At 40.7% G+C, this 25,192-nt stretch overlaps 1 protein-coding gene across 3 annotated transcripts in view; it reads right to left on the minus strand.

The window, feature by feature from the left end:
• The window catches only part of GALNT18 (polypeptide N-acetylgalactosaminyltransferase 18), a 540,998-nt gene that overhangs the window by 80,118 nt on the left and 435,688 nt on the right, over positions 1 to 25,192 (minus strand). For all 3 annotated transcript variants that reach the window (XM_019551623.1, XM_019551624.1, XM_019551625.1), the window contains 3 exons: positions 23,688 to 23,873; positions 14,518 to 14,655; positions 11,593 to 11,688 (listed from right to left, as the gene is read on the minus strand). In XM_019551623.1, coding sequence (XP_019407168.1) covers positions 11,593 to 11,688; positions 14,518 to 14,655; positions 23,688 to 23,873 — 420 coding nt within the window. The remainder of the gene's footprint in view (positions 1 to 11,592; positions 11,689 to 14,517; positions 14,656 to 23,687; positions 23,874 to 25,192) is intronic.

A 25,192-nucleotide genomic window follows, 5' to 3' on the forward strand; every position in this document is an offset into this window, starting at 1 on the left:
GCGGAATGGCTGCATTCTAGATAAGGCCAGTTTTCTCCAACCCTTTGTGTAGACCCTGGGTGGAAAATTCCCAAACCAAAAAAAAACCCAAAGTTATCCGCTAACAGAAAGTACAGAGCAGGAGAGTTGGGGGAATTCAGAAAAAACTTAGAGAAACAAGGGAAGTTTGTGTGGGTTGGGGAAGAGTGGAACATGGTTTCAAAGTAGATGTGTCTGGTGTATCTGTGAGAGCAGCTAAGGAAGGAAGGAAAATGGATGCGCAAGAGAGATGGATGCCCCATGAATCAACAGAGAAGACACATTCAGGAGAAAATATCCTAGAACCCATTCTGACCTAAGCCCAAAAAACGCTTAAGGCTTCCGAGGAAACCAAGACAAAGGGTGGAATACAGGTATTCTAAGTGCTTTAACTAGAACTGTGCCTTTCTTGTACTAACTACAGTAGAGAGTAATTGGGTTTTGGAATCTAACAAGAGGCTGTGTGTCTATTTGCTTTAACTGCATGTGAAAAGATGCCCTGCAAGTCCAGAGTGCCCCCTGAAATTGTAGCACTGAGAAAGAGTGTGCTTAAACTACTTTGAGTCTGGTGGAGAGATCACCACTGGTTCTTGGGGATTATGGCAGGTAGAGCCTGCAGTTCCATTCCCAAGAAGATGTGACAGAGAGTCTGGCCCTAGGAAGCATGTCAGAGAAGTACAAGGGAGGCAAGGAAGACTTCTGCTGCTGACTCAGACCAAGGGGAGCTCGGTCTGGTGTGAGAGGATCCAAACACAGCATCTAGGATAGCATTTACTTGGGGACTGTTCCTAGAGTCATGTAACCATAGTCCTATCAAGCACACAAAGTAGTGCCATGCTGAGACACTATACACATGCTGGCAGCTGAACTGGAACCAATGTAATCATGTTAGTCTCTAGCTCAGTTTCCAGTTTGGGAGATGGCAAGCACTGAGCAGATGCAGCGTGTCTCATCACAGTGTGTCACAAACAAGATGTTGACTTGTGCCATTTATAGATACAGCCTTTGATCAGCAGTATTAAGTTACTCCTGACATAAATATGGCTGCTTTCTCGGTATCAGATAGCAGTGAAGGTCAGAGGTCATTCAACACGTTATGCTTCCTAAACCAGCGGTTGGCAACATATGGCCCACATGCTGGATATGACCTACAAAGCTGCAGGATCCAGCCTGCAGAGCCTGAGGGCTTTGTCTACGCCTGCACCCATGCTAGGGATAAGCAACAAAGATCTGCACTGAGGATGGGCAACTTCCAGTTGATGCCATGCTACATTCTTCCTTCTACCCCCTAGGCTCCCCCTGGCTGCAGCTGCCACCAGGTGGGGAGCTGTGCCAAGGCCAGGCAGCTGAAAGTCATGTCCATACTTCTGCTACTTTCCTCTCCTCTCTGAATCACAGTTTGACTTAGACTGACTGAACTAATCAAGCTACAGTCCTCACCCTGGAACTATACCTTTGTGTGTAACAACAAGTATAATCAAATTCAGTGGGGCTGGTCACACGTGTTATCTATGTGGGAAGGGAACAGTAAGATCAGGATTTACGTTAATCCAGGACAATCACCAAAATGCTAAGAAAATGCTATTGTGGGTTTAATTTTGCAAGTCTTTGGCAGACCAGTGGGGGCAACAGAGTCACAAGCAACCTCACCTGACAGTGAAAGGAGAAATCAGAGAGGCAGAGTGCTTTGATGAGCATTATGGAAGAAGAGAAAAGAATTTAGAGAATAGAGACAAAATCTATTCATGTCTATAAATGATAACTCTGCAATAATCAGGGCTGCATACACAAATCAGTAACAAGTATGAAGAGTGATTTTGTTTCGTCATTTTGCCCAGGCTCACTCAAAAAATGAGCTGCTATGTTTTGCATCGGCTAAGCGTCTTGTTGGTCTTTTGAGGTGTGTAGTTGTTGCCCTCCTTATTAGGGCATGCAGAGAAGCAAGAATACCATTCACAAGAGCTCCTGAAGTTTCATGCCATATTGAAACAAAACTGAGACAATGAATATTTATCCTTCACTTGTGGCTACTCAACCAATTCTATATCCACCTACCATAAATCTATCTAGCCCAAAACTCTCCAGCTAATGGCATGTGGGGTTACTGAAGTCCAGGTATCTTATGTCCACTATATTCCCCTATCCATCCAACCAAGTCACCCTCTCAAAGAGGCAGATAACTACAAACTGACTTTTTAATGATTATTGGTAAATTCAGGTGCTGAAGACAGATTGGCCAATCTAAAATTTCCAGGTCCTCCTTTTTAAAAGAAGCACTATGTTAGTCTTTCTCCAGTCCTCTGAGACCTCACTTGTCATCTACAAGTTTGCAAATAATATTGCCAGTGACTCCAAGATTTTTTCAGCTAGTTTCTTCAGCACCCTAGGGTGAATTCTGTCAGGCCCCACTGGCTTAAATGAATTCAAATTTCAATAAAATAACAGTAATAATAAATCATATTTATTTATGCCAACCCGAGTTTCAAGGATACCAGCCCCCGGATGTTGGTGTTTTTGAAGAGCATGGAATCAATCTCTCTTTACACAATTCTATTTATAGTTTAAAGTCAATTCACAGCTATGTGGCACAGATGCTTATTTTAAGCTGTTGTCTACTCTGCACTTATATTTTTGGGCAGAGTTCTTCCAACCAATGGAAGAAAAGCTGTTTTGGGTTTTTTTCCATGCCACTGTGCTCAAAGATGTTCAAGAGAAAGGATACTATACAGATCCTGTATGTGACCAATCACTCTCATATGTAAATATTGAAAATGTCTATCATTTACCTTGAAGATAATAACAAGCCTTTTCATGAACATCAGCTCTTAGTTCTCTTGTGACTGACAGCTGTGAAACCAGCTGCTGTGCCTGATATAACTTCTTAGAAAAACTGCATTGAAAATATTTACTGTGCGTGTTTCATCCACAGGGAGGTGTCGTTTCAAAAATGAGTATTTGCAGGTTCATCACTCATTTAGATATACAGTTTTCAGTGGTCTGAATCCCACTGGACTTAGTGGTAATAATTTCAAAATCAACAAATGGAGGCCCTCTGTTCCCAAAATTCCTTTCACAACTTAGGTTTACATTGTTTACATGTTTTTCTGTTAAAGCAGATTGTTCTTTAGGAGCTTGATCTTATTTCTGAACAACAACAGACAGCGTGATTTTTTAAATGTGTGTTTCCTACAAACTGCTGCTTTTTGGCATTAAGATAATGAAATGTATAGGCACTTAGGTCCAGAATCCATTCCACCTATTAGGCATCTAAATGGTCTTAGTACCTAAGCGTGATTCTATTCCATCCTTCTCAAATCCTGAAAATCCATTAATGTGTCTACTTTCCTAACAAAGCATTATCTTACCCTTAAGACTGAGACACAGAAAACCAAGGAGGAAGACAACATCCCTCCACACACACTTTTGCCTTAAGTTTTTCTCGGGAACTCGAGCAGGATGAAATGGACTCACTCGTGGGTGCTCTCCATTTACATACCCAATAGGTGGGACAGAATCTGGATCTTAGTAATTTTTCAGGTGGAGGAATTTGTATTTTTCTACATGTCAGCCAGGGATGCAAATTATCGAAGGTATATATTTTCCTTAAATATTAGAAATGTTCTGCCTCCAAAAGTTTTCATAACATCAATTCGGGTACACTGTAGGCTGCAGAGTAAGAATTTCAGTGTGATGCTCGGGTATTCATCTTAGTTTAGCTTTTCCACATTTTCAATACTAACTGGAGGGCGCTGTGAGAAATCTGAACTGAAACAAAAAACATGATTAGAATCATAGAAAGTCAGGGTTAGAAGGGACCTCAGGAGGTCACCTAGTTCAATGCCCTGCTTAAAGCAGGACAATCTTGAACTAGATCATCCCAACAAAACTTCTGTCTAGCTGGGTTTTGAAACCCACCAAGGATGGAGCTTCCACCACACTTGTTCTAGTGTTTTACTACCCTCCTAGTGAGACAATTCCTCCTACTATCCAACCTAAAACTTTCCTTGCTCCAACTTAAGACTGTTGTTCCTTGTTCTGCCATCTGACACCACTCAGAACAGTCTAGCGCCATCCTCTTTCAAATCCTGCTTCAGGTAGTTGAAGGCTGCTATTAAGTCCCCTCTCAGTCTCCTCTTCTCTAGACTAAATAAGCCCAGTTCCCTCAGTCTTTCCTCATAGGTCATGTCTCAGCCCCCTCACCATTTTTGATGCCCTCCACTAGACCCTCTCCAATTTCTCCACATCCTTTCTGTAGTGGGGGGCCCAAAACTGAACACAGTACTCTAGATGTGGCCTCACCAGTGCTGAATAGAGGGGAATAATCACCTCCCTTGACCTACTGGCAACACCCCTACCAGTGCAGCCCAGTATGCCTTTAGCCTTCCTGGCAACAAGGGCACACTGCTGACTCATATTTAGCTTATTGTCCACTGTAACCCCCAGGTCCTTCTCTACAGAGCTGCACCAAGCTAGTCAGCCCCCAACCTGTACTGGTGCATGAGACTGTTCTGTCCTAAGTGCAGGACTTTGCACTTGTCCTTGTTGAACCTCATGAGATCTATTTTGATTCAATCCTCCAATCTGTCTAGGTCACTCTGAATCCTAGCCCTACCCCACAGTGTATCTACTATTCCCCCCAGCTTGATGTCATCTGCAAACTTGCTGAGGCTGCACTCTATGCCATCTTCCAGGTCATTGATGAAGAAACTGAGCAAAACTGGCCCCAGGACCAACCTTTGGGGCACTTCACTTGATACCAGCTGCCAACCAGACATCAAGCCATCAATGATGTGGATACAGGTGGCAGAAGTGGACTGGCCAAGTTTGCTGATGACACCAAACTTTGGGGTAAAGCATACACACCAGAGGATAGGTTGGTGATCCAGGCTGACTTGGATAGGCTGAAAAAGTGGGAGGATACAAACCTGATGACTTTCAATATCGACAAATGTAAGGTACTCCACCTTGGGGGGAAAAACCCCTGCAACATGCTTATAGGCTTGGCAGTGCTACGCTCACTAGCACCAAGGCCGAAAGGGGCTTGGGGTCATGACTGACCACAAGATGAACATAAGCCACCAATGCAATGTTGCAGCTGGTAAAGCAAACCAAACTCTGGCTTGCATCTGTAGATGCTTCTCAGGTAAATCTCAGGATGTCATCCTCCCGCTGTACTCGGCCTTGGTGAGGCTGCAGCTGGAGTACTGCATCCAATTCTGGGCTCCACAATTCAGGGAGGATATTGAGAAGCTTTAGAGAGTCCAGAGGAGAGCCACGCACATAATCAGAGGGCAAGAGAATAGGCTTTATGAAGAGAGACTGAGAGCCATGGGGCTTTTCAGCCTAGAAAAGCACAGGCTCAGGGGAGACCTGGTGGCAGCCTATAAGTACACTGGATGTGCATCAGGATCTGGGAGAACATCTGTTCACCAGAGTGCCCCAAGGGATGACAAGGACCAATGGCCAGAAACTCCTCAAAGATCAATTTAGGCTGGACATAAGGAAAAAACGTCTCTACAGTCCAAGCCACCAAGGCCTGGAATAGGCTTCCTCCAGAGGTGGTGCAAGCACCTACTCTGGACTTCTTTGACCCCAGCTGACTTCCTGCCCTTGGGGCAGGGGGCTGGACTCAATGATCTCCCGAGGTCCCTTCCAGCCCTAATGTCTATGAAATCTATGAAATCTATTACTACTCTCTAAACCCTATGCTTCAGCCAGTTTTCTATCCACTTTACAGTCCCTTCATCCAGCCCGTATGTCCTTAGCTTGCCTGGGATAATGTTGTGGGAGACCATATCAAAAGCATTGCTAAAAATCAAGGTACACCACATCCATCAGTCTCCCCACATCCACAGGGCCAGTTATCTCATGGTAGAAGCATGACTTGCCCTTCATAAATCCATGCTGACTGATCCTAATCACCTTTTTCTCCTCCAAGGGCTTAGAAATGGATTCTTTAAGGATCTGCTCCATGATTTTTCCAGAGACTGAGGTAAGGCTGACTGGTCTGTAGTTCTCTGGATTCTCTTTTTTCGCTTTCTTAAATGTAGGCACTATGTTTGCCCTTTTCCAATCATCCAGGACCTCTCCTGATCTCCATGAGTTTTCAAAGATGGTGGCCAATGGCTCTGCAATCACATCAGCCAATTCCCTAAACACCCTCAGGTGCATCCCATCTCACCCCATTGATTTGTACACATCCAGCTTTTCTAAGTAGTCCCTAACCTGCTCTTTCACCACTGTGGGCTGCTCACCTCCCTCAACTTTGCTGCCCAGTGCAGAAATCTGGGAGCTGACCTTGCCCGTGAAAACTGAGGTGAAAAAGGCAGAGCACTTCAGCAATTCATTAAAATTTGTGTATTAATAACAAGCACAATTCCCCCTCTATCAGCATAAGCTGGCATGCAATGTTTTTTATTGGAAGTATTGCACATGGAAATAAAAACCACTCTTGCTAAGGTTAGCATCTAAGCTTCCTAGCAAATAATATGCCTCTTTATCACTCATGCCACCAGTGTCCAAGGTAATTCTCTCAACTGCCTTTGCATAGAAGACCTGAATTTCTGCAACCCGAATTTATTAGAATCAGGTATCTAAAGCAAATATTTAATATCAGAATAAACTTATTAAAAGTAAGGCTCTATAAAAACATCCTTGTAGGCTTTTTATGTTTATTGTCTCTCAGTAACTCCAGATCAAATTTGCTCAGTTTTAGAGCTGCCTAAATTATTCATTGAAAATAAATTATCTGACAAATTTTGCCCTTCTTTCTGTTTGTAAATCATTTGCCAACAGATTTCAATTTTTCCCAAGTCACTTGCTCTGTGTAATTGTTTGATGAACATTTTATATGAAACAACTTTCTGCCTTCAGGGTTGCTTATAAGCTGTTTACTTGGACTAGTCACGGTATGAAATTTGTGGTACATGAGAGAACACATATGTCACATGGTATTGTTTCTGCTTCCCAATGGGATGACAATGATCAGTGACCACTCTTGTTCATATGCAGATATCTTTATTCACAGATCAAGATACATGCAAGAAGGCAACTGTTCCTTGAGCCTTACAGTGACCAAAAACAGTTTGTGTTTCCACAAATAGCAAATTAAAAAGGGAGTAAAAACTGCCCAACCAAACAGCTCCTTTGAATTCAGGTAAATCTTTGTTAACTCTCTAGCTCCTGCTCCCTCCCCCTGCACTATTTTACTAAATCTATTCAGTGTGTAAGATTTAACATGGTCAGACCCTCAGACGGCATGAATGGGAAAAACTCTACTTTCTGATACAGTTTTATTCCAATACCTGTTATACTATTTTAAACCAGATGAAGATCTAGCCAGTTATTTGTAGCTGACACCATGCAAGAGACTACTCATCCAGGTACTGGAAAAGCAAACTCTGTTCTTGCCTGCATATGTTTTTTCCCTTGCAGTCTGCCAAATTCACCTCTCTAACTTAAGTGCCTCAGTTCCCGATTTTAAATTCAGCTTCTAATTGCTTTAGGGACTTTCACATCCCTGGAGGAGTTCCTGGGCTAGCTACTTAGCCAAATTAAGACAAATATGAGCCAGAAATTGTTGAAAGAGAGGAAACATGATGCCCTTTCTTTTTAATTGTTCAATTTTGAGGACAAAACCTCACCAAGTAATGACAGTTATTGAACATACAATGGTTATACAGCTACAAGTGATATGGTATTCCATCCCCTACTAAGGAAAGTCTTTTCCAAATTATGATTCAATGGCATGCTCTTGTGCAAGTAATGTACTGTGATTAGTTTTCCTTGAAAGAACATGGGGCAAGGTCATGGAAAGACTGAACAGATATTTAGTCTCAAGGGATTCACAGAGAAAGCAGCAGAGTGCGTGATGCATGTATTTACTGTAACTACAAGAAAGATTCAAGTTTTAGCACAAAATCAGGACACTGTGCTAGATATAAGCTTTACTTGAAATATCTAATGCTGTGTTATGGCATTACGGTTTTACCACTGACTTCAGTGGGAACAAGATAAGGCCTCTGCTGGTCCAACTGTACTCAGTTGCATACCAGAACACTTTGAAGATGCAAACAAACTTTCTGTTCTGAGTTTCCCCTGCTTATTTCTTATTTTTCCCTTATTTCTATCTTTCACTTCCCTTCCCTCCTTCTACTCCCTCAATATCAATTTGCCTTTCACCTGCCTCTCTTTTCATTTCCCTCCACCATCATATCACAGACTGCTCTCCTTTCCCATGCTGATCTCACCTCCCCCAGTTCCCTAGCCACAGAAAACAGAACCAGGAGCTAGAGAAAAAAGAAGGAAGCTGGGCCACCATCATTTTTCTCTCTCAGCTGTTCTAAGGCAAAGAGCAATATGACTTACAAAGTAGGACTGGAGAGGACCTCAGGAGGTTATCTAATACACCTCCCTGATCAGAGCTGGATCATCCTTGCCTAACCTATTCTTACAGCTGCAACCCTCATCCACAACTATCAGACACAGTGCCCCAAAACATCAAGTACATCCTTACTTGCCACACACAAAGCAGGAGGATGAAGGCACTGTCAATCTCTGGCCATTATGAGGACAGTAAGTAGTTTATTAAAATATACTTGAGACATCCAAAGAACAGGACCATGTCCCTTGCTGGGGGTGGGGAGAAACACTCACTAAGCAATTGAGAAGAGACGCAGTTTCTGTGGCTGGGGAAGTCACTACCGTTCCGTTTTAGGTAGTAGCATTACTGTAGAATAGAGAAGGCCTGGTGAGATAGATATTTTAGGAAGCAGTACCCATTAAATATGATCTCTTCAAGATTCTTATGCATCTGGACACCATGGGTGCGTCCACACATGCAAGCATGTGCACTTGCAGCAGCTCAAATAGAAGTGGTGCAAATTCGAGCTGGGGCTTTTTGCTTCAGCACATGTGCTTTGACATACACTTTGTTGTGGAGCAATTTGTGCCACTTGGGGCAAAATAACCCTGCCTGGCTCCTCCTGGATCTGCAGTACAAAAAGCTATTAGTACAAAAAACTGCCCTGGCAAGTAGCTCATTGCTACTCGCTCTCAGGAGCTTCTGAGGCCTAGCCAATTGATATGTGGGGACACTACCCCTTGTGCCAGCTGACCTGCTGAAGCAGCCCTGAGAGTTCCCTGCATCCTCTATTTACTGCAGCGGTCTGACAGATGGGGCTGCTGCCTGGATGTGATCTGCTCCACATCGGCCAGACCCTGATGAGGACTGCAGAGACAGTAGAGGCATCTGCCCCTCTGGACCAGCTGCCAGTAGGCTGTGGTTGCAGAGTTGGCCTCTCTGTGGCACTACTGCCATGTGTGACCCTGCCCAGCCATCTGGGCAGCTATCACCCGGAAGATGTTCTGGGTGTGGTGGCCTGCTTTGAACTGTCAAAGCATGTCCTCCTGTCCCCAGTTGGCCAGGAGGTCAGCCACAGCCAGCTGGGTCCAAGGTGCCAGCTCTGAGCAGGCAGGATCCTGCCACTGGCCTCCCTAGCAGGAATTATGTTGTTCCCTAGTGGAAAACTGAAAAATCCCTGATAAAAAAATCCCAAAGTCATTCTGTAAAATACTCCCAAATCCATGTTCCTCCACAAGTAAAACAAAAGACCACTAGGAGGGGGGAGAGAGAGAGAGAGAGAGAACGCGAGCGATCAATTAGGCAATGTTATATTGATATATCTACAGTGTTAAAGCAAAGTGGAAGCCTACCAGTGTCCCAATCATAATAATAAAGTGAACTCTAAATACACATATTCATAAATTCATGAAACATGAATATATATTTTGCTGCCCTCCCACAGGGGCTACAGCCCCCACAAGGGCTACCATCATCTCCTGCAAGGCCCACATGCCCCACCCCTACCAACTATCCAGCAGCAGCAGTGTCATCTTCCCGCCACCCCTACCCCCACCCCTACCCCTCGCTTTGTCTATATAATTTTTTTTACTATGGTCTCTTTTATGCAGAACTTCAACAGACATTCATGGGTGGTGAACACTGAATGGTGCTAATTAAAGGGGCTCTTTTCTTGTTTGCCTCTTAACTATAATTTTTTTTTTAATTTGAACTTATGACAGTGAATGTAGAGTGTGGTTATCAGAGATGATATGGCAAAGAGAATTATGGCACCTTCCCAGAAGGTGAAGAATAATGACTGTAGCAAACTTATGAATTACACAGGAGATAGGTAGTTACTTAGCTAACAATGAGGACCAGCTTAAAAAGCTCCTGGAGGCAAACACTTGTTATCAGCATAATTATGTGAAAAATAAGCTGCAGCTTGTGCAGTGAGTGAATGTGATAGATGGGACTTTCAGATATTTTTCTCTTCATCATTCATCATTTACTCAAGCATGATCCCACTCATGATCAATATTAAAGCTCCCAGTAATGGAGACAGTGCAAAGCTGAAAATGCAGAGCATATCACTTTGCAAGGAATTAAACAATCAGACCCACTATTTTATCAAGTTTAAATTCCCGGCTTAGTAAGTTATACAGGTTTGGAAGGTCACCGTTAGCTTTTTGGTGTGCATTTGTTTAAGCCTTACCTGTGTTATGATCCTCCCTTCCTGGGTAATCAATTCAAATTCATGCTACATCCCCCATGTTTATTTAAATGAAGGATAAGAAGGCTCTTTTGTACAATGCTTGCATAAAAATCACAGTCAAATTTTTCAACAAAGTGTTCAACTGATTGTTACTGTCAACTAGAAAAAAATACAAATTGGGAAAGAAGGAAGGACAGAGTAAATGCCTTCAATCACCCTCATGTATAGGACTTCTTTCCTTTTCACATTTTAGTTAAAATTATCTCACAATCTCATGTAATTTGTATTGTCTGTCTTTTGACAGGTACCTTTTGGACTATGCAGCATACAGTTTTTGCTGTCAAACTTGCCTAAGAATACTTTTACTCATGCCCAGATTGTTAGCCATGCAAGGAAGGCTACATTGTAAACCCCCTTGCTTTGTTTAGTTATTAAATCCAGCAGTCACATAAGAAAATGCAGTGACTTTGATAACTTAAGTCTTTTTCACATACTGAAATAATGAACATGCACTAGGAACTATAAGAAAAGCCTTTAATGAAAGGCTTTCACTTTTTTTTACTACCATTCTGTGAGGAAAATGGAAGTACAGGGTTGAAACATTTCAAATCTGATGGAATAAAATAGTAAATACAGCAACTGAAATAAGAACATATTGCTTTAAATATATATAGAAAACCTCCAAAAATACTGTTCGGTCATATGGGAGGCACAGTTAAAAAAGATCAATACTATAAGCTAATGCCAACAATTCTTGGTAAATGTAGCTCTAATTCTTTCCTCTTGTTTCTTATACCCTTCCAAAATGAATAAATAAGCTTTCTTGTCAAAGCACTAATTAATACACCAGTGATTCTCAACATTATGGCACAAATAATGTTCCAATTTTCTATAAAATGGCTAATAAACAGCCTAAGGAGGTACTGTAGCTGGAAAAACATTGACAGTTACAATATGGTTCCTCCTACACAGTGCACTAAGAGCAGCAGCAATATATGAGATCATTAGTCATACTAACCTGTGGTGTCATTCCATGGCAGATATACATGATTGGAATATTTTCTGTGTCTGGCCCCTGATCAAGGCACAAATCACTTTTTAGGGAATTCTGCAGCTGCAATACATACAGAGAAAAGGAAAACAAATATGTGTTATACTAGAAGACCAAGAATTATATTCAATCGTACCCCACCTTTTTTTAAAATAAATTCATAATCACCAGAATGAGGGCAATGGGTATACTGAAGGCACTCATCTAAGGGAGGATAAGAATGCATTTGAAAAAAATGCAGCTGGCCAAGTTCTTCCTTTATCTATGAGAATCCCCCTGACATCAGTAGGACTGCATAGAGTCCTATTCAACTGGAGAAAAAATTAGCCCTTCCAGGGCCAAATCTTCAAAAGGCATTCACAACTGGCATACTTGCACATAACCTTAGCGGATCCACATAAATTCAGCCAGTAATGTGAGTTAAGATGCATGGGGGGGAAAATTCCTCTCCTTTCTTGCCTTTAAATATATGTTACACCTTGAATATTAATTCTTTCTTTAGAAAATAAACTGACAAATATAATGAAAAAAAAGAAGAGCTTTCTGATATTTCTTCTGTTCACTTTAGGAGATGATTGTCCTGGTGCTAATTAAACATGACCATAAGGCATCCTCCGCTATTTACATTTTCATAGTAAGATCTTGTCAAATGATAAGTTCAGAAGAACACAATCCATGCAAGCCACAAAGAACAAAAAGCTTCCTTGAACAATTTATCTAAGCTTCTGAATGAGCTTTCCTTCTCAAAAAAGATAAAAAGCTTTGTTGGGTGCCTCACTGGAAATATAGGCAATTTACATTCTGAAGGACTTCTGAGAACCTTCATCCTCTGAGAGAGAGACTAAAACAAGTGACTGACCAATGTAGGTGGCCTAGAGTCATCTTCTGTGTTACATGCATGGAAAGCAGAGAGGGCTACACTTTCTTGAAATCATGTGTTTCTTACAGTATGAAGCAAAGAAGGTTTATGTTTTTAAAGATTGTTCATTACAAGGCATAAGACACTGGGTCAAATTGGTTTATTTAATGACGTTTCCCTAGTGTCATGTGATAGAGTACTGTTTCCATCAAAGGGACAGGTCAAAAGGTACACATTATTTTTATTTATACTGAAGTTACACTCAGCGACCCCCAAGCAGGTTGCGAGCACTATTGCGTTAGACATTGAACTTACACTGTGAGAGAGTCCTTGCCCAAGAAAAGCTTGATATAGAAATAGTGGGAGAAAGAAAGTATTCTTATACCCATGTTACAAATGGGGAACCAAGGGACAGAGAAGAATTTGCCAAGGTCACACAGGAAATTGGTGGCCAAGCTGGGAATTAAACATTAGATTATTCTTTTTAGTCAGGTACTTTAGCCAAAAAAAAAAATCTTTCTTCTCATTGTAACTGCTGGATACCTGGTGCCAGTTTGATCCATCCTTACTACTCTTCCTTCTACCTTTCCGTGCATTGCTCAAGCTTGCTCCTGTTCTCGTTATGCTTGTTATAACACTTAAATGAATAAATGTCTGCTGTCTTCCTGACTGACTTTACTCCTTCCTTCCTTATTTCTCCTACAGGTCTTCTTCCATCTTTAGTGCCAGTGTATATCTGAACCATGTGAAACATTTCAATTAGTCCACCCACTGCTGCCTCAGTGTACACTAGTGGCATTATGAAATCACACTGACTCTGTAAGTTGTGGGATAGGGTACCCTGTGGATAGTTCAAATAAAATGGTTTAGCATAACATTAGTGTTGCTACAAGGCATAAAACTGAAATCTGTGTAGCTGGCATGTGTACACATGGTCAGGTGTACTTAATCCTGTTCTATCACAGATGGCTCACTTCTTAGCTCAAGTACTTTACATGGGTCTTCTGTCTATACTGTGGACTGTGACGTAGATTAGATTCTCATGCTAGCTTTAAGCTAGCTCAGGTCCCAGAAACACTCCAGCCATAGTAACATGGAGTTCAACACCAGCTGTGAAACCTAGCCAAGAAGCAGGGCAAGCTAAACCACACTGAGCTCTGTTATAGCCTTAGCTAGGCTGTTACCAGTATTTGAAGCAGCTCAGCTTTAAAGATAATCCAGATATCTCTACATTAAACTTCAGGCTGCAGCACAGAAATACTTGGGGTTACAATGTCACACCATGGCATGATAGCATCTGTGTCTGTAGCTGATCAATTAATGAAATACGTGTGGATTCCAATTTCCTGTTATAATAGAAGCAGCACTTTTATACTGGAAAAAAATCTCCATCCACAAAAACAAATAAAATAAGATCTGTCTGATTAGTGCTGAGCTCATTTTGATCTTCAAAACTGGAGCTAGCAGCTGATTTGCATTTTCCGCCACCGATTTAACCTTTCCTCCACTATAAGCTTAGGAAATACGTGAAAGAGAAGAAATGAAGAAAAGACGGAGATGAAGAGAGGCTTGAGTACTGGCTTCAGTCCATTGCCAAGACAACTGTGCCCCGATTTCAATTAGAGTTCTAAGATAAATAGTAAGTTATGTCAATGATAACCCCTAGGTGCAGACATGCCTATTTGAGAATGGAAATACAACATTTGGCTATTGTATTAAGGAGCTTGCATTTGCAAAACCAAGCACACACAAACCAAATACTTTCCAGCTGACAGCTCTACAGCTTCTAATAAAGTATATGCAACACTTTAACGAAATACCTTAGATGAACAACAGGAAAGAAAATAATATACAGGAATGTATTCGCATGAACTACTGCAGCACAGCACTTTATCAAATAACCAGCCAGTCCATCAGTTTAACCAGTGATTCCTAGATTGGCCTGGTTCTTTTATCTGGAACCATACATTATTGGAAAAAAAAATTCCACTATTTTACTTTTATTTAACAATCAAGGTAAAGAGGATTCTTACCACCCCATAGGCGATAATGTCTGAGTACATCCTCATTTCCGGATACACGGTAACAAGATACCACCTGAAGGTCTTGCATTGGAGCTTTTTCCTCAGGGCCTTCCTCTCGGAAATATCACCAATGTCAATTCCAGAATCCTACATATATAAAGGGTCAGAAAAACAGTAACATAAAAGCAATTCTTCCAGTATAAAACTGTTCACACATGTAAAACCAAACTTTGCCTGCTTCTGTGTGCACTGTCAAGAAGAATCATAATAAAAAACAATGGCATCTCTCCTTGATTAACAACCTTGCTATAAAATGGTTCTGTTGTCAATAGACATTTAAACAAGTGCTCCATTTAAAAGGATGCATACCACTGAAGTATAAATACAGCTCATAGTTTGATGGCCTGATTCAAAGCTCATTGTGGTCAGTACAAAAACTCCCATTTAAGCCAATGGGTTTTAGATACAGCTCTTAATGAATATAACCGTGATTCCCTAGTCCTCTCTAATTTCCAGGCAGTTTCTAAATCCAAAAATAATTAGCATCAGGTAGTATGTTGCCATGGAAACAATCTTATTGTTGGTGTTCAATTGTGACCTTTTCATTAACGTATTCCATTTTTCTAACCATTTTTGTTGTCCAGCTGTGTTGTTCCATTGGGAAGGTTAGGTGTCCTGATCACCTTTCTGAAATATCAGTCAACCGATTTGATACGATCACAACAAGTTTAGTCAATATTGCAAAACCGTCCCCTCCCCTTTTTTATTATCTTCTGCTTTTTTGGCTAGCCTCAGTTGGTATGACAGTGTTGTGGAGTTCGTGAAACATGAGTTTCATAAAGACTCTGAACCAGAGATCAATAATTTATTCCATTAAAATCATGCAGCAGAAATTTTTAGAGAGGGATCTAAATGCAAATCTATAGCTGCTATCTGACAGAAAGAAAAATGAGACATTTTACTGTAAATCATGTTCTTGCACATACCTCAATATAATAGAACCAAACATAGTATAAATAATCTTCACAGGGAAATCTTACAATCTATTTGGTTAATCAGAAAGCCTCGGCTGAATCATAAATGCTCAAAGTCTTTGTCATCCACTGAGAACAGAATTTTAAAATAACATTGGAAATGATGATTTTTTTCCTCCCCACACTGGATAGCTTTATAGAAGCCTAGTTTTATGAGCTGAATCATAAGCTGCACTTTGTATCATGCATTGTTTGTATAATTAACAGTATTCTGGAGCAAGCGTGCTTTATAATGAAGGCATTTCCTGACTCGCACTAAAGTAAATTTGGCTTTCTGTTAGAAAGGTATATTAACAAAATATTTTGAACCTGTAGGAGGCCTGCCATAAACTGTTCCAACTCAAGCTGTCTCTACCAGAAGTAATTTTTCCTTATGGAAATCTGTCTTATATATTACAAGAAAGTGGCCAGAGCCCCTTGGAGCCCCACCTCAAGCATTCAATAATTAGAAGTCAACCTGAAGCTGATCAACAAAAATCTCCTGTACACAGTGGTTTACTACATGGGATAGCATTTAGAGCTTCCATTTGGGTGCTTCGTGGGCCTCCAAAACTATGGGAGATCTCACCAGCCTATTTTCTCACCGTCAGATCACAACACTGCATTGAACATATTTCCCTTCCTGACCTCTATCTTTATGTATACCTGCTATCCCTGTGGCCTCTGATGATCTAGCCATTAACCTCATTATATTATAGAGTAAGGCTCAGCTGCTCCTCTTCTGGGCTCCACAACATTCCCATTCCTTTTTCATGAGAACTAGCATACTAGCTCCTTCTGCTTTTCAGACTGCATTGTATGCAAGTACTCAATGGGACCAGGTACCAACAAACATGCAACTGGATAAGCAACTAGAAAGCAAATGCATTCACATGTAACACCTGGCTTGGGTATAGGAAAGACCAGCTTGTGTGTAGCCATTGTATGTAGCCTGTGTGTATGCAGAAGGTAAATTAAAGTCCTGCCACATAGGCAATGGTGGGGTATATTTTCTCTTTTGACCCCAAGAATATGCTTTGAATTTAACATGGAGGCAACTGTTTACATCTATGGGAGACATTCTGTTTCTGTTCTCATTCTTCATCTCTGATGAGACTCCCTGCCAAGATGCCAGCTAGTGCCAACTGCTATTGTGTCCTCTGCATGTTGAGGTCTGTTTGCTAAAAGCTGAAGGAATGCCAATTGGTTTTACATATAGGTGTTTCCATTTAAAGATTATAATTAAACAATGCTTGCTAAATATATTCACTCCTCCTATATTATACAAAATAGTTTACAGAAGAAACCTGTGGCAGCACTTCAAATAACTTTTGGTAAGTGTAGAAATTTAGTACCAACTACTGTGTAGCACATGGGTGGAACTGAAGATTGTCCACTGCTGACTGTTAACAAGCAACCTAGATCACAAAATCATTCTGTGATCCTATCATCCTATGAATTACCTTATCTCTGAAGCCCCTCCTTCTCGTCCCATCTTTTTTCTCCATTTACTGGTTCTTAGGGCCCTCTCCACATGCAGATAAAATCATGATGGGATCTAATGCACAATCCACACATTTGCACCTCCTGCCATGCCACACATGTATGGCAGGAAGTACAGTTGTATAGATCACATATTATTGCTGGTGCAGAGGAAGCTCATGCACCCCTGCAACCGGGAGCTCCCATGCTCAGGAGTGCATATGGGCTCCCCCCCCAGGTAGGAGCTCTGATCAGCTGATGGGGCTCCCAGCCACAGAAGTCTCTGGCCACACATTCAGTTAATAATGTGATAGGAAGTAGCTAAAAAGTGATTACCCACTTTTTGTGAAATAAGTTTGCAGTTTATTTCTATTTTTATCATGCCATCAACTGAATGAACATGTGGTCAGGTAACCGGTTAAGGCATGATTAACTGGCCAATCATGTCCTAAGCATAACATGTAGATGGGGTCCAAGAATTCCTTTTTCTAAGGGATCCCTGCTCTTAATCCATTAAAAGCTCTGCTTCAGTTTTAAAGTGCTTTATCATGTTTATTTATGTAGGTATTTAAGCTGAAGTCATCACCATGGTATCAAGTTCCTGAGTAAAGCATTCAATGCTTCAGGTATAGCCACAAACAGAGATCCCAAGATAACAGCTATGCCATGGTGCCAAATGAGGCAAACTCACTTCTCTTATTGAGCCTCTGATACTCTGAAATCACTGGACACATTTGACTGAGGAGCATTTTGCAGCTCTGAGAACTATTCCATGGAAAAAGAGGTACTACTAAACACTTGCCCATGTTGGAGCAGTTCAACCCGTCACTGGTACAAGTGGACAAGTTTCAACTCCACTATATGGGTTCCAGGCCTCTTCTTTTGCACCAATATTGCATCAGACTCCAAGTAATATAATTATAGTTGCAGTCCATTTAAAAAAAAATCTGAGCAGGCCGTTCATCTTTTTGCCACAATCTACTTTGTGTGTCTACTTCATCCCATTTTACCACTTTCTGAGACTTTCTTTGGCTTGAAGATTGCCACTATTTTATATTTCACCCCAATACAAGATTTAGGCTGAGGAAAGGTGCACTTGAACTAACGCTACTCAGTCAGACACAGAAAGTTGGCCATCGGCTTTACTACCCAACCGTAGCAGTCAATTCAAGTTGCTTCATTAAGGTAGACATTCATTCTCTTTACTTGCACTTCGTATGTACAAACATCAGACTGCATTTCTCCTTCCCATTTGATATTTGATATAGAATAGAAAACTCTCACTCTAATAACGTTGGTTTTCTTTACTGACTGATTTGGCCATGGAGCATGTACATATAAAGTCTTCTTGCCAGTAATAATGCTGGGAGACAAGATGTTACTGCTCATGTGCTGCATCTGTCGGCAAGCCCTTACCCTTTAGCTTCCTTTCACTGAGGGCTGAACTGCCATGGTTTAGCCTTTACTTACTGGAGAGAATGAACATATACAGTTCCCACAGACCAGCCGAGGCACAATAAGTGTTTTCTAACTTCCTGTAATTTGTTCTTTTGTCCACGCTTTTGAGAAATTCTAAACCATCAGGTTACAGCAGCAGCCTCTTTTTCAGATGCAGCGAGCATTTTCTTCATTTCATTTTATTCAGCGAGTTTGGTTCAAATACCACTTTGTTCAAAATTAAGAAACTGAGCAAGAAATGGAAAAGCAGGAAAACTTGTGTTTAGAAAGTTTAGAAAACTGGTTTTGTGCGTTTTAACTGAATTACATTTCTCACTCAGATACATAAATCATGAGTAGAAATACATCATCCAGTAAATAAGATATGCCTTATTCACCAATTTCTAATGTAAAAAAGGTAAAAAGAATATGAACACGTACAGTAAACAGTAAACTGAACACCTGCTTAATTAAATATGTAAAGCTATGGCATTTCCCCCTTTTTTGCAGAAAGAATTATTGAGTTTTGCATAAAGGCACTATATGTAGTTGCAAATCAACATATTTTAATAGCTACTAACTACTGACCAACTTTCAGGTAGGAAAACCCAGGACAGTCCCCAATGTCCTATAAGCCCCAGAACCAAAAGTAATTTACAGTATTTCCAGTTCTGATTAGTGTAATTGCCTTAATGCTAAATAGCTCCATTCTCTCCTAACTAACTAAATTAGTATAGTCACATTAATGCAGCACTGGGCCTGAGCCAATTAACTTTGCCCACAACTATCTCTTGAACAGTACAGCGACAATCACATGCAGCAGGTAGTGCTTGATGTTGCACCCTCTCAACACATACAACAGAACTGCCCCAATGTTTCCAGTTTGATATGAAGGGTTTATTTTCAGTGACTCTTCAGGAACACAGGGATACAGTTCCAAAACTCAAGAACATTTGGGTAAATGCAGGATGGTTCATCTCTTCAGTTACCAACTAATGAGAAGCAACCTTTCCTTAGGAAATTACCTAAAAAGTACAAGATTAAATAACTATGTTTTTAATCAAGGTTTCCTTTTTTCTGATTAAATCATGATTAAAATTGGTGATTTTTAAATGAAGCCACCATCTCACCATCTTGCTACTCTACAGGGAAAATTTATCATCGCTGTTTTATTTCCTGCTTGAACACAATTCCATACAGGGACAGAAAATTACTTAAGGGATGTACTGGATAATGCTGCTTCCATGCCGGCTCTTGAGTCCCTATCTCCCCATTATCAAAGGAAATTTTGCTTTGATGTAAAACTCTATCCTTTTATATTAGTTGTAGCTAATATTATTTTTTAAATTATCTTATAGTGACCACCAACATCTTCTGGTCATAAGTCACCATAATTATCATCAGCAATCCCTTGATAGGGGGACAACAGTCTTCCAGTAAATAAGGAAGTTACTGGTGAGTTTGTAGATGACTGAGAAGGTCAATCTGAGATTTGCATGTTCGACTGCAGTGTTCCCAGTGTTCCAAATAGTTCCGGGAGGAAAGAGTTGATCCTGGTGATGTTGTGACACAGTTCTTTCCCTTTGTCTCTCTTATCCATCTGCCTCCATAGTGAGGTGAGTTTGCTCAAAATGATTGATGCCTTGCTGTACATCATGGTGTCACTAGGGACATGGTTTCAATGCTGGTGATGTTTGCTTGAACCAGAATGCTGGCATTCATTCTTCTCTCCTTCCATTTTATATAGGGGACATTCCAAGGACATAGCTCATGTTCACGTTCCAAAGCTTTTAAGTGTTTCTGATCTGTCATCCAGGTTTCATACCCATACAACAAGATAGGGATGACAAAAGTCTTCTAGATGAGAAGTTTGGTTTGGGTCCTGACATCATGATCAAAGACGCAATTTCAAAGATGTTAAAAAAATGCACTGGCAGATTTTATCTACTGTTGAATACCATCATTTATGTTTATTTTTTTGGGAAAGGTGGCTACCAGGTAGGTGAAAGACTCAACATTCTCCAAGTACAGCCCTCTAATTACAATATGTGGAGGAGCTGATTGGTTTGGGGAGGGCTGTTAAAGGATCTTGGTGTCCGTGAAGTTAATAGAGAGTCCAAGGATTTCATACATGTGACCTGGAACTCTTCAGTTGTGTAGGCACACATGACAATCATCACAAAATTGAAGATCAGTAAAAGAGGTGTTTGTTTTCTTGGATTTGGAACATAGCTGGTTGATATTAAAGAAACTCTTGTCCATATGATACTAGACATGAACGATGCATGTCCTTGGCAGCTGGGGGGGGGGCACAGCAGCGGCAAATGGGGGAGCTCCCGCAGATGCTGCTGATGCTATCGGCAGGGGGTGGGGTGAGCACCAGCCAAAAGGCGGCAACCACCCACAGCCGCTGCTGGCAGTGGTGGCAGCAGCCAGCAGGAGTTGTGGGCTGCCTGCAGATGTTGCCGGCAGTGGCGGTAGTGGGGTGTTGAGCAAGGACCATCCACAAGGTGCCACTGACAAAGTCAGCAGCGCCTTTTTGTAGGGGGTTTACCACCATGCTCAAGGGGTGCACGTGCACCCACATGCACTCCCTACATGTTGCCTGATACTGGATGCTGACTACAGATGGAACTCTATTAACAACGATAGCTTGAATAGCTGTAATATAAATGGTAGAGTATTGATGGAATCACACATCTTTGCTTGACTCCAGCTCTAATAGTGAGGGGGTCCTTTTCCAACCCATTGTTTAGGATGACTCCTGGCATGTCATCATGAAGAAGTCTGATAATGATAACAAATTTTGGCAGACCAAATCTCGTTAGGATCATCCATTTGACCTCCCTGTTGATTGACTCAAAGGCCTTAGTCAGGTCAATAAAGGCCATGTTGTTCATCTTGACCTATATTGTTCATGGCACTTCTGCAGATGTCTAACAACAGTGACCAGATCTACTGTACCTCTGTCTGAACTGAAACCATATCAGGACTTAGGTAAAATCTCCTCAACAAGGAAAATGAATATATTGAGAAGAATGCAGACCAGGATCTTCCCAGCTATACACAGGAGTACAATATCACAATAAGTGCTGCAATCTGATCTATCTCCTTTTTTAATTTAGTAATGAACCTGGCATTTCTAAAAGTCATTGGGAATCTGTTCATGATGTGTAGTCAGTGAGAGAGCTTTTTTCAAACTTGCTTATAAACTTTGACTGGTATTTTATCAGGACTACATGCTCTGGATCTCTTCATCTGCTTAATTAATTTCAAAGCCTCTTGATAAGCTGCTGGAACTGCAAGAATGGTGTTGTGAAATGGTTTCAGTGGTATCGTCTTTGATGTTAGAATCTTGGTTCTGGAGCTCTTGAAAGTGCTTCTTCCACCATGTGTTGACGGTGAAGCTGTCTTTAAAAGGCATTGTTCCATTCTTCAATCTCAAAGGGGTGGCTTCTTGTGAATTTGGCCCATAGATAGCTTTGATTGTGCTGAAAGAACTATGCATGTCATGGCTGTTGGCAAACTTTTGAATATCTTTTCTTATGCTCTCCCACCACTTGTTCTTTTTCTCTCAATTTTTTCTTTGTGTCTCAGTTTAGTGTTATGTCATTCTTCCAACTGCATTCTTTGACGGCTCTCTTTTTTGGCCAGTGCAAACTTGAATTTTTCTATCATTCTCTCTGAACCACTCCTAATGTTTCTTTGTGGAGAAATATAGTGATTCTTTGCACACCTCATGGATGCAGTTCTTGATGCTTTCCCAGTGATCAATATGTCAAGAGTTTCTCACTGAAACACTGTTGGCAATGATCATTTCTAGTAGGGTCTTTCAAGTACTCACTATTAAATCTCTTCCTTGGTTGCTTATTTTGTTTAGGTCATTTTGGGTGATACATTAGTATCCAATGATCTATTCTGCAGTCAACTGTGCTGGTCATAGGTCTGGTGATAAGGACATGACACTTCTGGGAATGCACTATGATGCTGTTAATCAGGTACCAGTGTTTTGAGCAGGGGTGCATCCATGGGGTCTTCCATTTGTTGCTGAAGGTGTCCGTTTCCTTGCTAAAATTATTTTTGTAGTTTTGTGACACTACCGTAGGCAATGTGCAGCATTTTCCTTTAGGAACAAAAATTCCAACCAACAAATTATGTCTATTTCAGTGCAGCTGCAAAATTGTTCACTGAGATTGGGGAGAGCTTTTATTAGAAATAAAATTAAATAAAATAAATTGCCAAGTTCATTTGTTCATTTTGTGATATTTTCTTTGGCAGCACACAGCTGGAGAAAGCTGCATGCAAGCAAAGCAAATTCATTTGCAGAACTCAACAAAGCCTAGAATCAGAAACCAACCTTTGCTCACAGTTACTTTTATGGAAATTGAGAGTGATACAATTCAAGACTGATACAACCACCTTGACACCAATAGAACACATTTTAGTTTGTCTGTGGCAGGAATACTTATGTATCCCAAATAGATATCTGGCCCTTGAAGGATTTTCACATATCTGCAAGGGGGTATATATACACTTTCAACTATTTTCAGGGATATGAACTGACTTTGCCTAACAACATATTATCCACAATTCCTAAATGATTTAAAACTTTTCTATTACCTGTTTAATAAATGGAAATACAGCAGCATGTTTTTGACAAAACCACACAGATTAAAGACTATGGAGCACAAGTACAAGAACACTCAACTAATTTTAGCTCGGAGTGCTTTTTTTCTTTCCCAAGTGTCACCTATGCTTTTGTAAATAAGAATCTGTTCTCCACATAGAAATCTCGGACCATAAACTCACTTCTCCTGTATGAGGATTTCCAGCTCTGCTGAGGACGTCCACTGAATAACACCAGGTTTTTGAAACAGAAAAATACATTTCCAGCAAAGCTGGTGGAATTTTCCTTCTCTTAGATGCTACATTAACACTTAACTCTAACTTAGCTAAAAAGTATATTAATCAGTGAGCTATACATATGATTTTAAAGCTTCACTGCTAGCATTCCTGTATTTACCAGTGTCAAGGAGTCCTGGAGGGTGATTGAGGAACAGATGGAAAACAGCAGAATATGAAATTCATTTATGAATAACCTAAAGGCAATGGGACTAGTCTTCTGGATGAAGATGCAATTTTGTACAAAGAAGGGTGGCTAAATTTAGCACTTAACTAAAGCTCCTATTTCAGACTAAGACCTGGATATTTTTACATACTATTGTAAAAATGATCTTTGCAACCCACCTCTTGGGGTATATTCCATGCCATGTAAACATGGCTTTTAAATTCATCCATCCAGACTTCAGCTACTCTCAATGCATTTCTTCGGACGTGGGCAGTGAGGTCTTCAGTGTACGGCTTATGCGCTCTTTCGATATGGGCAATCCTAGAGCAAGGGAGAACTTCAACACTGCCTCCACATTGCCAGACCTAGAAAAACAATTAACACACCATTTAAAGTCAGCTGGCTGGACCCAGTACACGGTATCATTACATGTTATTTCTTCCAACAATACCTGGGAATTCTTTTGGTTTTAAACAAAATACTGATATTAAGGATAATAATAACCTAGGAGATATTGGATAATCCAAATTATATTTCAAGACTAAGCCAATATCCCTCTGAAAATTACCAGAACTACATTATCAAATACATGTTTTTCCCACAGATAACTTTTCTTAACTACGATGTTATTAATAAAATAATTTAAGAGGCATAAATGACAATAGTATCCTGATTCTTTGGACACAGCATACATTTAATTCCAAACTTTCTGTGAAGAGGTAATATTCAGTCCATCTTTCTATTGCTCTCTCTTAGACACCAGAACTAGATAACTTTAGGGGTGACAAACACAAGCCACTGAATATGTCTGAAAATTCCAGAATATTCAGATTTCAGGAGGCCTGGATAAATTAACCTAACACTTTGCTAACCCAAAAGGGGATCAAGTGTATTTATTTTGTAAATAAATGCCAAAGACAAAGATTTCCCATTGAGAGTACCATACTCAAGCTCCATAACAACTTGATGGACCTGCATCCTCTCCAAATAAAGGCCAACGTGTTTATCACATTAGGTGGATGTCTCTGGTCAGTGTTCTGCTATTGCTGAGTATCACGACAGTGATGGGGCAATTTTTACAGATTGGTATTGCTATTTGAGAATGCCTTGGCTTCAGAATCCCTTGCTTTTCAGCCTTTAGAATGTGCACATATTGGAATCACAGAGCTGGAAGGGACATCAAGGATCACCTCGTGCGCTCAACTTTTCCTCACAGTTTCCATTCCAGCCCTTTTATTATCTTTGTCACCTGCCTCCTGAAACCCTCCCTGGATTATCTCAATTGTCAATCTTTACATCCTTCTCAAACTGACCCAAAACTGTACACAGTATTCCAGCTAAGATGTAACCAGTGTTACTACCACCTTGTGTCTCTTGCATAGAATACTTTTGTCAATGCAGTCCAAAAATACATTTTCTATTTTAACAGCAGCACTGCACTGCAAAGAGCATCTCCCATTTATTTTTATTGAATTTTATTTTGTCATCTCTAGCGCATTTTTCAACACATCAAGATCCTTTGGAATTCCAGTCGTCTGAAGCATTTGCAGCTCTTCTCAGTTTTGTGTCATCTGCCCACTGGATCAAAAAGCTCTCTATTCCTGGTCACCAGCCATCAATACAAATGTTAAACAGCACCAAACCCAGTATAGACTGCTGTGGAATCATACTTGAAATTTCCTGC

This window comes from Crocodylus porosus, unplaced genomic scaffold, assembly GCF_001723895.1.
Source record: "Crocodylus porosus isolate Cpor-Errol unplaced genomic scaffold, CroPor_comp1, whole genome shotgun sequence".
In the NCBI taxonomy this organism is placed as follows: Eukaryota; Metazoa; Chordata; order Crocodylia; family Crocodylidae; genus Crocodylus; species Crocodylus porosus.